We start from the raw sequence: 14,835 nt of genomic DNA, 5'->3' as shown, positions 1-14,835 counted from the left end.
CTAAAATTCTCTCCTAGAGATAAGCTTCACTACAGTGTTAGCTCAAGGTATAATCCTTGAGTGTTGCCCCTAATCTGGCTCCCATAAAACTCTCTAGCTCCAGGTAAATGGTGCTTTAAACTCAAGATAGCTGGCCCTCAAGGGAAGCGAGGCCGGTGAGTGTGTGTTAAAGCTCAAGTGTTATTGAAGCTCCAGCTAGTAGTGAAGTATGGATGTAGCTACTTTGTACTGCTAACACAACCACTCATTGTGACCACTGTCACTCCAGCTATGCTAACTTCACAGAGTTAACTTGAGTTAACGCAGCAGTGAAGACAAGCCCTCAGGAGAATATAGGCTGAACAGGCATCAGTTAGGTGGCAGTTCTTCTTGGAGGCTAAGGATGGTGAGAGAGAAAACAATAATGGTGTAATTGCATACCCTTTTTTCTCATGTGCATGTGATGGACTTTTCGGTCTCCATACTTGGGCTGTCGAATCCCACAATTGGACAAGGAATTTCTTGCGTGGTCCGGATTCATTCCGAAGTTTAGGTGATGGCTTGGATGAGTCATGGCAAGCTAGAAAGAAACACGTGCAAGTCAAAAACTGGGTTTATTTTTGAAAACGCTAAGAGCAAGGTTAGCTTGGTAGCTGCTAACAACAGCTATTTCTCAGTCTGAAGACATGCTATGATGTGCTGTTAGCAATTAGTAACTCTGGTTCAAGCAATTAAAATGTAGCGTGTACGACTTCAGATATGTCACAAAACACATCATTTATGCCTGATCACCACTCAAACTAATTAACTTTTAGAAGCTTTTTAAAGAAATAAATTAGTTTTTGAAAGAAAAAAAAGCGGAATTGTCAATTTGCCCTAAAATGCTTTGCTTGCTAACTTGCCTGAACGATGTGAAACAATATGAAGATTTGCTTAGTAGAAAAAACATGAAATCTAATACTATTACTACCTGGATGTATCTATATACTGCAATACCACCTCAAGCATTTGTAACTCAATACAAATATGTAAAGTATCAATAAGGAGAGCCTCGTCTTTTTTTGGTAAAAGACAGATGATCTAATATTTGCTCACCAAAGGCCAGACTCTGCTACTCTTGCTCACAATGAATAGCCCTCTACTCTCATTGCCTTTGCTGGGACCCCTCTCAGAGCAACGTACTAGTGAAGGTGAATAGGAGTGGCAGACCTGAGCTCTATATTTAGTTTATATTGTAAGCACTACCAGGAACTTGCATCTTTGCTGCTATCACCTTATAAATGGCAGCAGAAATGGGAGGTGTCAGTAGCAATTAATACAGCAAAGACAAAGACTTAGGCCCCAATCCTGCAAACACACATATGAGAATTGTTAGCAGCCCCATTGCGTTAAATGGGACTACTTACACGCAGAAAGTTATAAATGAAATTTGTGTAGGATTGGGGCCTTTGATGCCAAACGAAAAGCTTCTAAACAGCTCCTTTGCCCTCTTCGTTCAAACAAAGCTTATTTTAACTATTGTCAGACCGAATTGTTATTCAGCTTACAGCATTTACTCCCAAATCCTTGTTAAATACCTAATTAATACTAACTACAGTTTGTCAAACCCATCCATCTAAAACACTTTACTCCTCTAAAATAGAACACACTAACACTTATCAGAATAGTGAAACAAAAAAACATGAAACACCCCTCAGCCTCTCTTCTCTATCAGGTCTTTAAATGCATACTGTATGATGAAACATACATCATCACTGGGAGATTACATATTTGTATATTTGGCATCCTTGCAGTTATTTAAATGGTGAAATATAAATCTCACTAGGGACTCTCTCGCCTGGAACAAATTCTTAGCTATTCAATAAGCATGCAAAAGGATCAAGCCTAGATAAAGTGCCTCTGTGCATTCAGTGTGATTTATGTTGGTGCACCTTGTCTTATGCTTTCCCTCATTATTGATAACTTATTTGCTTTTTGCTTCAAGCGTTCTGTCATGGCAGTTAGTAGGCTTTTCTGGCTGCATTTCTTTTTTTTTAAATAATCTTTAACTCTAAAACCCAGGCAATGTGAAAAAAAAAACCTGCTCATAATTAAGCATAGGACCCATCCTCTCTATTATTGAACTAATCCGGTTTGTACAAGGAGTACAAAGCATTTGAGAGCGTTTTTATAAATAATTCTTGATTCATTATATGTAAAAACAAAAACAAAGTGAACACCTATATTCTAGCAATTAAATCGGAAATTATATATAAAATACACTTTTTAGGTTGATAACACAGATCCACTTACTTATTTTTGCCCTTTCATTTAGATCTGCAATAGACGGTTTTTGCTGAGAGTCCCAGTGTGCAAAAATGCACTTGCACAACTGATTGATCATGCAACACAGACGTATTAAAACCCCAAAAGAAACATAACTTCTCTCTCTGACTTTGTAACTGTGAACATTTCAACAAACACCTGTAGGTCTGAAGAGACATCCGTCTGTTCATAGCTTTGAACACAATGAATTCTTTATGAAATAATAAACTACAAAACAGTACAAGGCAAAATTTACAGACACATCTGCAGTATGGCAATAAAGGAACGCACTAAGTAACAAAAATATAATCTTGCATTCGTATATAATGCTTTTCATCCTGCCGGATTCCATGATTTACAAACCACAAGCAGGGGAAACCTGATTTTATAGATTCTCACAGGACACCTGGAACCTTTTTAAGATCAGAGGTGCAAATAATCAGGTGCTTCCCAATATCAGCAATACAAATCATTTCTCCAGTTAGTGGGTTCAGCAAGATTTACACACATAAGCCTAACTATCTTGGGGACGATGGTCGTCATGCCTCACCTTGCTCCACAGGAGCAGAGCTTCAGTCCTGCAGAACTCAAATGGCAAATTAGTATGTAAGTTGTATTTTGGCATTTCTTACCTGTAGCAAGCACCGATCTTGAAAAGTGTAGCCTATCAACTTGTCCAAATGCATCAGACATTGATGGTAGCGAATATGGTGGGTGAGAACAGGAAGCATCATTGCATGCTAGGAAAAGAATTGCAATGCGGAAAACTATTCATTTACAAAACACAGAGAACCCAACTGAGTAACAATCAAACACACAAAGAAGTTTAGCTTGTTATGACACTATGCATTTTACTTTATTTCTCAGTAAATCAAAACAAACTAAAAGTAATAATGGACCTATGCCCTTCAATGAATATAACTAAATTAGAACCTATCCATGTGTATTAATTACCAAGAAAAACAAAACAGTCTTCTATTGAAGTACTTTGTTGGGTGCAACAAAGATTCTCCTGTTGCATATTGCTGAACATATCAAGACATATCACGGTAAAGTCAAGTAGTGACAGAACATTGCATGGCCATCTGGCACTTGCTACAATATGTAGACTTTGATTAGTACAAAAGAAAGAAAAAAAAAAAGACTGAAGGCCAGGTTAGGCCTCTGACATAATTTTAAAGTATAATATTTCATAAACTACCGAGATGAGGAAAGGTCATTTTATACCACTTGACACTCCTGGTCGAAAAGGAACCCTGGAAGCTCCAGTCAGTGGCTCAGAGGAGCTAAGGCAGGCTCCCTGCCTGCCCTGGCTCCGTGCAGCTCCTGGAAGCAGTCGGCATGTCCCTGCTGCCCCTAGTTGCAGGGGCAGCCAGGCTCCGAACACTGCCGCTGCCCCGAGCGACAGCTCTGCATCTCCCAGTGCCAGGAACGGCAGCCAATGGGAGCTGCAGGGGCGGCACCTGCAGGCAAGGGCAGTGTGTGGACCCACCTGGCTGCACCTCCACCTAGGGGCCACAGGGACATGTTGCCACTTCCAGGGAGCTGCCCGAAGTAAGCGTCGCCCCAACCCCCTGATCCAGGTCGGAACCCCCTCCTGCACCCAAACTCTCTCCCCGAGCCTGCATCTTAACTCCCTGCCTCAGCCCCGAGTTCCCTCCCTCATCAAAATTTCCTCCCTCCCACAGCCCATACCCACACCCCCTCCCGCACCCCACACCTCTGCCCCAGGCCTGAGCCCCCTCCTGCACACCAAATCCTAAACCCCAGCCCCATCTCAGAGCCTGCACCCCCAGCCAGAGCCCACAACCCCTCCTGCCCCCAAACCCCTGCCCCAGCCCTGAGCCCCCTCCTGGGCTCCAAACCCCTCAGCCCCAGCCCGGAACCTTCTCCTGCACCCCAAACCTCTCATCCACAGCCCCACCCCAGAGCCTGCACCCCCCCCAGCCAGAGCTCATACCCCCTCTCAGACCCCAACCCCCTGCCCCAGTCCTGATCGCCTTCCTGCACTTTGACTCCCTTGGCCACAGCTCAGAACCACCTCCTGCATCCCAAACCCCTCATCCCCGCCCCACCCCACAGCCCGCACCCCCAGCTGGAGCCCTCCTGCTCCCCAACCCCCTGCCTGGAGCCCCCTGCACTCTGAACCCCTCATTTCTGGCCCCACCCCAGACCTCCCGCACTGCAACCCTCTGCCCTAGCCTGGTGACAGTAAGTGAGGGTGGGAGAGAGCAAACGACGGAAGGATGTGGGATGGCGTGAGCAGGGGCAGGGCCTCGGGGAAGGGGCAAGGGTATTTGGTTTTGTGCGATAAGACGGTTGGCAATACTGTGGAATAACCAGCTTTTTATTCCATACTAAGCACTTATTTCAAGATGGCAGGCAGGAAAATTGTGCAGTATAAAGTTACATTCTCACTGCCATCTTGATTTCACTAACTTCCTCACGAGAATTCAGTGGCCAATGTTTTCAAACATTATGAAGGACTGAACTCTAGCAGTTCCTGAGAGACTGAATGTCAGGAAGAGTTGGAAAGGCAGTTACAAAGTAGCTATTTGGCCCTATAGCAAAAACGCTCTGGGTAAGTTTTTCAGAACTGAAATGGGAGTTAGGTGTCCCCTAGTGGCTTTCAATAAGAGTTGGTTTCCTAAGTGCACTTTGTGACTTTGAATATCTCCCCCCTTTATGCACTTTTCTAAGCACTGGTTCTAAACCAGTGATCTGGGGGAAATAATTGATAACTGAACAAGTTTACACTATTCTGTTATGCCAACAGCAAAGTTCTTATGGAAGAATAAGAAATATAAGATTTATAGTGGCTAAATCATAATACGGAATTTAAAACAATACTTTATATATGCATGTAAAATAATGAATGCTTTTACAATAGGCAATCTAACATTATATTTCCTGTTGTAATTATCAAAATCAAGTTTAAGGATTCATAGAAACAAGACTTATTTGAAGATGAAATCTGAAAATTATTCATGTATCACTTCACAATGAATGCAAAGTGTATGATTAAAGGGGATGAATGAACAGAGTGGATGTATAGGAGAAAATCAGTTTAGCATGTATAACAGATCCTGTAATTATGGGCTTAAGTGTCTTTGTGGATTTTGGTATGTTGGTGAAACTAAGCACAGTCATAGAGTAAGAACTGGTGAACATAGTGCTGTGAGATTATAAGGATTACCTTTCGTTGAAAAGAGTGTAAGATTGCATCTGAGAGTTTGGGGGGTTTTTTAGAATGAAATGTGGTTTCACATTGCAGATATGATGACTGGTAAGAACTATATTACTGGGAAGTGAAAAAATTGTTGCTGAATAGAATTAGATTTAAGTGAATTTCTACTATTTAAACTAAAATCCAATACTGTTAGTAGTTTCTCTCATAACAATCTCGGGGGGAAGGGGGATGACCCCCAACTATATGTTCTATAACTGTGCTTCTTGTGCATCTTCATTCTTGACCACTTTATCAACAGTACATCATCTCAAGGACCCGTGACGCATGCTCACCAGTTCACAGTTTCTCTGCATTTGCTGTCCACTGTAGTAGCCTTCTGGGCAACCAGAATAATTCCACGGGGAATTAGTGCACAGACCACAGTTTCAATACTATTTGTAGACAGCAAGCAGTATGTTTGGCCCCAGTTTGTATACTGATATATCAACATTTTAGATTTTATTTATAAGTTCAACTCGTAAAGAATTGGTATCTTTCTGACGATAAACATGAGGTACACAGAAGGTCTTAATTTAGACTCTTGTGATAATATTGACAAAGTGTTATTTTCCTGACACCAAATATGTGATTAATTTGATTAATTTCTGTCAGATAGGATTATGGCAATTTGACATTCCCAATTCTTTTTAGGGGAACACTCCCCAACCCTTCCCTGCTCACAAAAAACATTTTATAAACTGCACTAGGCAAATTAATGGATACTGAAGAAATATGGTCTCTTCTGGAACTGTAGCATTATAGGCAGGAGAGCCAATATACCATCTGATTAAGGCTACTTTGGGTATAAGAATAATTCTTTGTAAGTAATAATTTAATAGCGGCAAAGATGTGCCCTCCACCTGCCCAATAATTTTGAATTACTTCACACAAAACAGAGCCATTTAAATCAGAGCACTTCACTCCTTCTCTCCCTGTTTGCAAGTGCTTAATTTTGGAAAATGCCAAGACTGGTATTATACTTTATGCAACAGAGTGATTTAAAATTATTAGAGTACTTCAATGTTTATTAAAAGAATTTTGATCTTCTAAACTACAGTGCTTTTAAGAATTAAAGCAAACCAATAATTTTAAATTGCTCTGCATTAAGTCTGCTCGCAGAATTGATTTACATTCATTTAGTTTTTACTCTAATCTGGCAAAACGCATATCTGAAAAACAGCAATGGCAATCTTTCATTTTAAAGTGTAGTCTCCTTGTGACCTCTCAAAGAAATTCAAACAATTGACTAGTCTAATTTATTGTTTTAGATATACAAAAGAATATGGAAAATTATGTTTTATACTCATTGTTCTTTCCCCTTTAATATACAACAGAGTTTAAATTCTCCTTGAAGACATGATTACAAAAAAAGGTTTTGTAAAAAAGGCCAATTTACTGACCAACAAGCCCTGAAAACTCAATGCTAGCCTCTTCAGTCTTTTTTACACTGGGGTTTTATCCTGGTTACAGTCATTGGTTGTCAGGCACCAGCGTAGCTGTACAACTGCTATAAGCCACAATTTGCACCAGCACAGATTACCCCTGTTTCAATCGGGGGTAAGTGCCACCAGTGCAAATAGCACTGTCTATACCCCGCGCAGCAATAGCGATGGTTCGCTACAATGTAACAGGGGCAACCCCCCCGTGTACCTAAGGCCTTAACATTGCAAAATTACGAGACATTAATCTGATGTCTATTAACTAACAAAAGAAACTGATTTCAGGAGGGATCTCTAGGTCTAACAGTCACCTGGCAGACATCAGAACGAATGCCGGTTTTCCAGAATCCTTGGCTGCTTAACTCCACGGTCACTTCTCGTCTCATTGTGTTTTTCTGCCTGATTTTCTGTAGCGCTTCCTAGAAAGGGAGGAAATGGTGCAACGGTGAGACACTTTCTACAGCAAAGTCATATGAAACCACACGTGGGCACGAAAAACAGACATTAGGGTGTTCAGACTTTGGATTTGAGAATGGGGTTTTAATTGATTTATTTTTTTATCTATTTGTAAAGCACACTTTCAGAGAGCAATTTTTCAACCTAAATCTTGTAATTATCTCCACCCACCCCTTGGTAATGCTGTAAGCCAGGGGTGGCCTGGATGCCCACAAGTGTGACAGAGGGCTGCATGTGGCTCAGTCTATTTATCCTGATAAGCTGCAGGGTGAGGACAAAGCTGACTAATCACAGGTTTTTGCTGAAGATGAAATGAACAAAGCCATTCCGATGCATCTATTGAGCGAGATGCAAGTACAAGCAAATACCATTTCTCTCTGGAATTCCTGACATCTGATACTCCATCCCAAGGCTTGCGTGAGAAACAACCAACCCTTCATTCATGCGGGTAAGAGATAGACCTTTATTATCTAGCCCCAGTCACCTTATAACGGATCTTGGTTAAACGTCAATACCCCTCTTATGGAACAGGGGGTCAGTATCCACTGACACCAGAGGCTCCTACTATGAAACCTACCCACTTTATTCCAACCAAGAAAAAAAAATGTGTTTAAAAACTGCACTGCCTTGACCTTGAGAAGTTGGCAGTTTATTTCTGTTTCTGAAATACGGCAAGGGCATGTACAGCCTTGGATAGGAGTCCCTTTTATTTTTTGTATAAATCTGAAGCAATAAATAGAATAAATAATCCAGTATGTTAGGGTCTCTTAGTCTGAATTTAGGTCCTGATACTGCAAATGCCCCCAAGAGTATGTCAACTCTGATACATATGTGACAATGGGAAGCAGTCACTGCATATTTTCTTCTAATTGAGAACAAGGAACTTTATTAGAATAAAGGACTAAATATAAAAGTTACATCTCTCCTCTCGCTACACTTCACTGCAGGGCCCCTGCTGAGAACTTCTCCCTCCCTGCTGCCTGCTTCAGTTTTAAAGAAACTATACATAGCTCTTTGGGGCACAGACAGTCTCTTTGTTTTGAGTTTGTACAGTGTCTAGCACAAAGGGTTTCTCCTGGTCCATAACTGAAGCTCCTAGGCACCACCTCAATACAAATAATGACCTCGCATCCCGTAATCTCATTGAAATCAATGGCAATAATAAGCAGGTGTGCATGAAGCACTGTTCCCTTAGGCCCAAATCCAAATGTCAACGGGCTATGGACAGAGGCCATAAATTGTACACCTTTTAGGGGTAGGCTCTATAAGGTCTTCTAGGCTTTTATACAGTACCATGCATATCCGTGTATCATCAGTGCCCAATTCTGAATAATTTTCTTCTTCTTTTTTTTTTAAATTCACATGCCAATTACAGCAGCCTGCCAGCTCCCACTAAATTACTGATGAGGTCCTCAGTGTCACAAAGTGGGAGCACAGTACTGCAAAGTTTCTGCCTAAGAACGGTTTTCAATACATCTTCCTTATGACAGACAATTACTTTAGGAAACCATCATCCTGGATGATACAATCTAGAAACAAAGGTCTACACACTACAAGAAGTGATAAATGTCAAAGGAGTACTTCATTTTTGCAGCAAAATGCAATCACCCCCACGCCCTCTTTGCTACTGTTTTAAGAATAACTCATCCATTATTCCCTAATGAGAGACATTTTTAATAAAAAGTTCTAGCCTTCCATTTGTTCTCCCCTGCAGTGATGAAAGCTGCAGTAAAGATAAAAATCATCTATTTCAGTGGGAAGAGCATTCCTCCTTAAAATTATGACATAGATAACTTTTAACACTGTGGTACTTCCCATTTACAAGGAAAGAAGTTGAGGTTTGGGGGCTTATTTAACACTACTATAAATAAAATGTTAATTCAGCCCTGTGTTCACGCGACAATATGCTATGCTTTGCACTAATGATAAAATCTGGTGCATTGTCAGATATACTGAAGACCATCTATTGCAGCAGCAGCTTCAGTCATTACAGAAAAAGCAAACTGGTGATGCTGTCGGTCTAAGACTCCTTGATTCATCCAATCACACTCCACTTTATACACACATGTAAACTACATGATTATAGACAGTCACACAGAAACACATACATCTGCATGCCTACACACAAGCACAGACATCCCCTTCCAGCTGCTACCTAGAATATACACTGGACCTCTAAGTACAGTAACTCCTCACTTAACGTTGTAGTTATGTTCCTGAAAAATGCGACTTTCAGTGAAACGATAGTAAGCGAATCCAATTTCCCCATAAGAATGAATGTGAATGTGGGGGTTAGGTTCCAGGGAAATTTTTTTTTTGCCATACAGGACAGTACTATAGTTGGGAGGTGCCCGCGCACCTTACCCCACAGAGGCACAGCCCACTGGCGCTGGAGACAATGAGGCAGGCAAGGAGGCTGAAGGTGCTATAGGCTAGGAGAAGCACGTGCCACAGTAGCAGCAGCTTCCCCTACTCTGCAAGCACCAGGGGTGGGGGGCTCAACCCTCGGCCCGCCCACTCCACCCCTTCCCCCAAGCACCCCTTCCCCCCTTTACTCCGCACTCCAAGTCCTCGCTCCTCCCCCCCTCCGTCCCCTGCCTCCTGCCCGCGGCAATCAGCTGGCTTGTGCCGTTCAGGAGGCAGGAGGGAGGAGCGAGGACATGGCGTGCAGGTTCCCCCTCCATCTCCTCCCTCTTTGCAAGCACCATATTTCTCATTGAAGACTCTGACTGTGCAAAAAATAAAGTTTTTATCTTCAACTGTTTTGGAGTTATTTTGCCAGAAAAACCCCCACAACTAAAGTTTGTTTTTGGTTTTTAAAAAATCCCTCCACCTTCCCATCACTGCCTCACCCATAAAGGGAACTCTCTTGAATTTTCCAATGAAATACAACTTTGGACCAAGTGTAAATCATGGAAATTTAAGATTATGAGCAGCTGAAAAGAGTAGCCTAGAATGGAAAGCCTTTCTCAACATTAAGCATTCGCTAATGACTAATGCTGTAAGAAGCTCAACACTTTATGGCAGAATCTGTAACTGGGTAAAACGTAGTGCTGGAAAATGTCTCTCCATTAGGAGGCAAAGAACAAAAGGTAACATCAACTCAACACGGGGAAAAGAAAATCATTTGTGAGGATGACAATAATAGATATTATTTCCCTTTTTTCCGTAGAAATGCAGTAACACAGCCCCATCCCTTTCGGTGCTCAGTCACTGGCTATGGGTGAAGGGCCAACATACCTCTCTCTGGGATAACTTCTGTTTATCAGCCTGTTTGACTTTGGGACTGTTAGCCAGCAGATGGCGCAGCTTCACATAGCTCTTCCATAGCTTTTGGTACCTGCAGGAAAGAACAGAAACCCCACCCCCACATCTTTGTCACATACTAGAAGTATACAACATGAGTGCCTCCTTGTTTGACCTTATGAACGGATTAGCTCTCACTAACAAAGTGGTAAACGATCCCTACTACTTCACTCTAAAAAGATATCTCTGATGGGTCACACTTCAGATGGGAGGCATTATGTGGCTTTGAATCAAAGCCTTTTTCTGATTCATATGAAAGACTCCTTTTCTTGATATGAGGCCCATATGTAACTTATAGCAAGACTAAATGCAGCCCTTATATTGTCCCCTCCACCCCCCCAAAAAAACGTTTCAGTCAAAGCAGAGGATAAAACTTCTCAATTTATGCACAGTATTTAAAAAAAAAATCATAGCAGAAGCAGACTCTCAACACAAAACACAAAAGCAAATACTTTTAAAATGAAGCAAAGGAGCAATCAAAGTATTTGCTTAATGATCTATTTTCTTCTATGTTTCGTCTGCGCAAATAGCACCAGTTTAGAGTGGTGGTTTAGTGTGAAGATCCCATATTCCTGATGCTCCATGAAATGGAGAGCAGCTATTTTACAAAAAGAACAGGAGTACTTGTGGCACCTTAGAGACTAACCAATTTATTTGAGCATAAGCTTTCATCCGATGAAGTGAGCTGTAGCTCACAAAAGCTCATGCTCAAATAAATTGGTTAGTCTCTAAGGTGCCACAAGTACTCCTTTTCTTTTTGCGAATACAGACTAACACGGCTGTTACTCTGAAACCAGCTATTTTACAGTTTCAGAATTCTCATCGCTCCAGCACACACCCCATCCCGTTTCTTGTTTACTGGAGTCTGTTCCTAGCTATATCACTCCATCATTCTCCAGTGCATTTCCTCAGCCCTGGAGACTCCAGTGTCTGCTTGGTCTATAAAACAAATTGGAAACTGGAAATCTACAGGCTACTTCTACGCTATTTTCTTTTCATTTCAATACAGGATTCCAGCACCAGAACATTTTCAAAACAGATAATACATTTATCTGTCCAAAAAGAAAAATTAAATGACAAATAAACAAATCATCCTGCCAAGTAAACAAACAAACAAACAAACAAACCGAAAATCCACCAGATTTTTTTTTACCCCAAAAAAGGAGAGGCAGAGACTCCATGAAATCCACTAGGGACTTTGCTATTGCTACCAGTTTTGCATTGAAGGCACTCAGATACTACAGGGATGAACAAGGGAATAAGAAAATAATAATAATAAAAAAGATTGATTTATAACTGGTTTCACTTAGCTACATCAAAAACTTGGACAAGAAAAAACACACCAAATGGAACTTTTCTGAATACCTTAGTAATACGTATTTCACACAAAACATGAGGGCCTAGATTTATGAAGTCAACTTAGGCTCTGTCTATACTCTGAGCTAGGGGTGTGATTGCCCTATTCACACACACATACTCACACTAGGTTTCATCGAGCAATAGCTCAAGTATAAAGAGCAGTGGAGCTGAGGTAGACCGGGTAGCTGCAGTAAAGGCACGGCTGATCCGGGACAAGGACACAGCCACCGGTTTCATAACATTTCTACCAAGTACATAATTTTATTATTACATGAATTTGACGTGCTCGCTTTGAAAATCTAAAATTGATAAAGGAAGTGCAGAACAGAATTACAATTCAGAAGAGGAAAAAGCAGCTACATTTCAGATTCTCTAGTTTATAAAAGCCAACTCCTGCTCCCATTCCCATTGCAGAAAATGGTAAGCTTGCCATCAACTTCAATAGTCATGTGACTAGGCCCTTCCTGAACAACAAACGAAAAACAGTAACTTTTTTTTTAAACATAAGCTTTGAGGAAAATTTCTTACTGAGGGTCTCCAGCATAACTGAGTTGAGCAGGCCGTATCCCGAAGTGAACAATAATGGGGAAAGTAATTACATCAGGGTTGAACTGCTCACGGTCCAGTTGATCAATACGAACTGAACTGGGTTTCTAGGAAAAAAATCAATACAGTTTATCTAATTAACAAGAGCGCTAGTGATATTTTATTGGATACATTATGATGTTGACCAGGAACTGACAAATGAATGACATCATTCTGAGAAGCAGAGAAGACTTTCAACATATTGAAATCAATGAGAGCGATATTTTAGCTATATAGGTAGAAAACCATTAATATATAATAATATGTGGCACTTACAAGGCTGAGCAATGTAAACTAATTGGTTATCACAACAACCCTGCAGTACAGGTATTATCCTGATTTACAGGGGAGGCGGAACTGAGATTTTGAGAGTTTCTGAGAATTTCACATGAATTGCTGAAGGCCAAACATTAAGTTGGTACCAGAGCCAGGATCGAATCCTGATACTTCTGACTACTATTCCTGTATTTGGTTCACTAGACCCATGTCACCTCTCTAATCTTGATTACCTAATGTAAGTAAAGACATGATTAGACCCATCCAATCACAGACTAAGTGGCATTAAAAATTGTAGCCTCACTCTTACAAAATGCTCCAAAGTCAATGTGTATAATGAGGAACACAGTTTTGAATAATGAGGAACTTTGTCCCTTTTGCACTTGAAAACAGATCATTTTAAAGGAAAACTGTAGAAGGAAGTGATTTTCCCTGGACCTCTAAAAATGGAGAAAATGAGTAACTCCAGATCATTGCAGTTAACGTGCCGTTTGTACTGCTCTTTGTAGCATATGCAAAAACCTTAGCTTAAGTTCCACAGTTGAATCTCTCTGCACAAATATTTTCTCTATTATCTTGCAAGCTGTTCTGTTATGTATGCAAACGATTTCCCACCTGGCAATTAGCTGTTTGGATGATGCTAAAGCTATCCAGTTCTCTGAAGTGTCTGAAAAGATACATTACTTAGAGTCGTCTTTATATTAAAACTGCCAATTTAGCAAAGAGCTTCCACATAGAAAAGTTACCTTATTTCTTATGACATTATTAGTTACTGAATGGCTATTACTATTACATAATTATATTCTTTTTAAAGTGTTTATAACAAATCATTCCCCAAAAAAGTGTTTTACAAACAGATACCAACTATATAGAGGGATCATTTCCCCCACTGGTGAAGTGCAGCCACTTCTGGAACTAAATGGTGAAAATGCTTGTCAGTGGACAGAATTATAATACTGACATGTAGGTTTTACCAGTCCAAGTGAAAATAAATGTTTATCAACTATCCTTTTTACATGATAATGGAAAATGAAACATTTCACTTGCCCATCAAAAAATGTAATCTTTAAAATTACTCCACCCATGCAAACAGGTGAAGACATTTTTTTAAGGCTTATATACATAATCATTTAGATGAGGATATGAAGAAGAAGAAAGCGATTTAAAAATGAAAACACAGGGAGGATTTTTAGGAGACTAAATGCTGTTTCTGGAACTGGAAGTTAACAAGGACAAGTCACTTTCAAAAAGAAATGGAATAAGTTTATGATCTTTTTGCTTTTTTATGATCCATGAAGGCAACTTTGAAAGGTTTTTATTTATTAAAGTAAGTTGTTTTTTTTCTGATTCCCCCCAAGCATTAGAAACTCAGGTCTTTTCTACCCTGCTTTTGCTGGAAGACATCTGAGAAACTGGTAGGATAAGGATATCATGGGTACTAAGGAAACTATACCTGATTAACAGAATAAAAATCTCAAACGATCAAAAACATTTTGGCCAACCTTTTTGAATTTGGATGCCTACAGTTTAGACACCTAAGTTACAGTAGCTTGCAGGTGCTTCCACTGAAGTCAATGGGAAATCAGCACCTTCTAAAAATCACACCACTTTTATTTAGATACTTAAATATAGATACTGAGGCCTAACTTGAGGCACCTAACTTTGAAAGTACATTGGTTTGTGATTTGTTTCTGAATTAAACAGACGTTAACAAATGCCTGATAAATAATTCTCACAACAGAACTCTTTGCGAAAGACTCAAACCCCTTCTCCTTCAATTTCAGGCTGAGAAAGATCCACATCCAACTGTCTGGTTTCTCAAGTAGACCTCCAGCAAAAAATATGGATGACCGCACTTGATATTTATAATATTTCTAAAGACAAAAAACATTTGAGACCTTA

At 40.4% G+C, this 14,835-nt stretch overlaps 1 protein-coding gene across 1 annotated transcript in view; it reads right to left on the bottom strand.

The window, feature by feature from the left end:
* Positions 1-14,835, bottom strand: part of DROSHA (drosha ribonuclease III) — a 99,394-nt gene that overhangs the window by 44,801 nt on the left and 39,758 nt on the right. The window contains exons 14-18 of the mRNA XM_084620190.1: positions 12,601-12,725; positions 10,648-10,747; positions 7,263-7,370; positions 2,916-3,023; positions 421-559 (exon numbers count right to left, since the gene is read on the bottom strand). Of these exons, the coding sequence (XP_084476316.1) occupies positions 421-559; positions 2,916-3,023; positions 7,263-7,370; positions 10,648-10,747; positions 12,601-12,725 (580 nt within the window). The remainder of the gene's footprint in view (positions 1-420; positions 560-2,915; positions 3,024-7,262; positions 7,371-10,647; positions 10,748-12,600; positions 12,726-14,835) is intronic.

This window comes from Lepidochelys olivacea (assembly GCF_965140295.1).
Source record: "Lepidochelys olivacea isolate rLepOli2 genome assembly, chromosome: 2".
Taxonomy (NCBI): Eukaryota; Metazoa; Chordata; order Testudines; family Cheloniidae; genus Lepidochelys; species Lepidochelys olivacea.
This window is presented reverse-complemented; position numbering and strand designations above follow the sequence as displayed.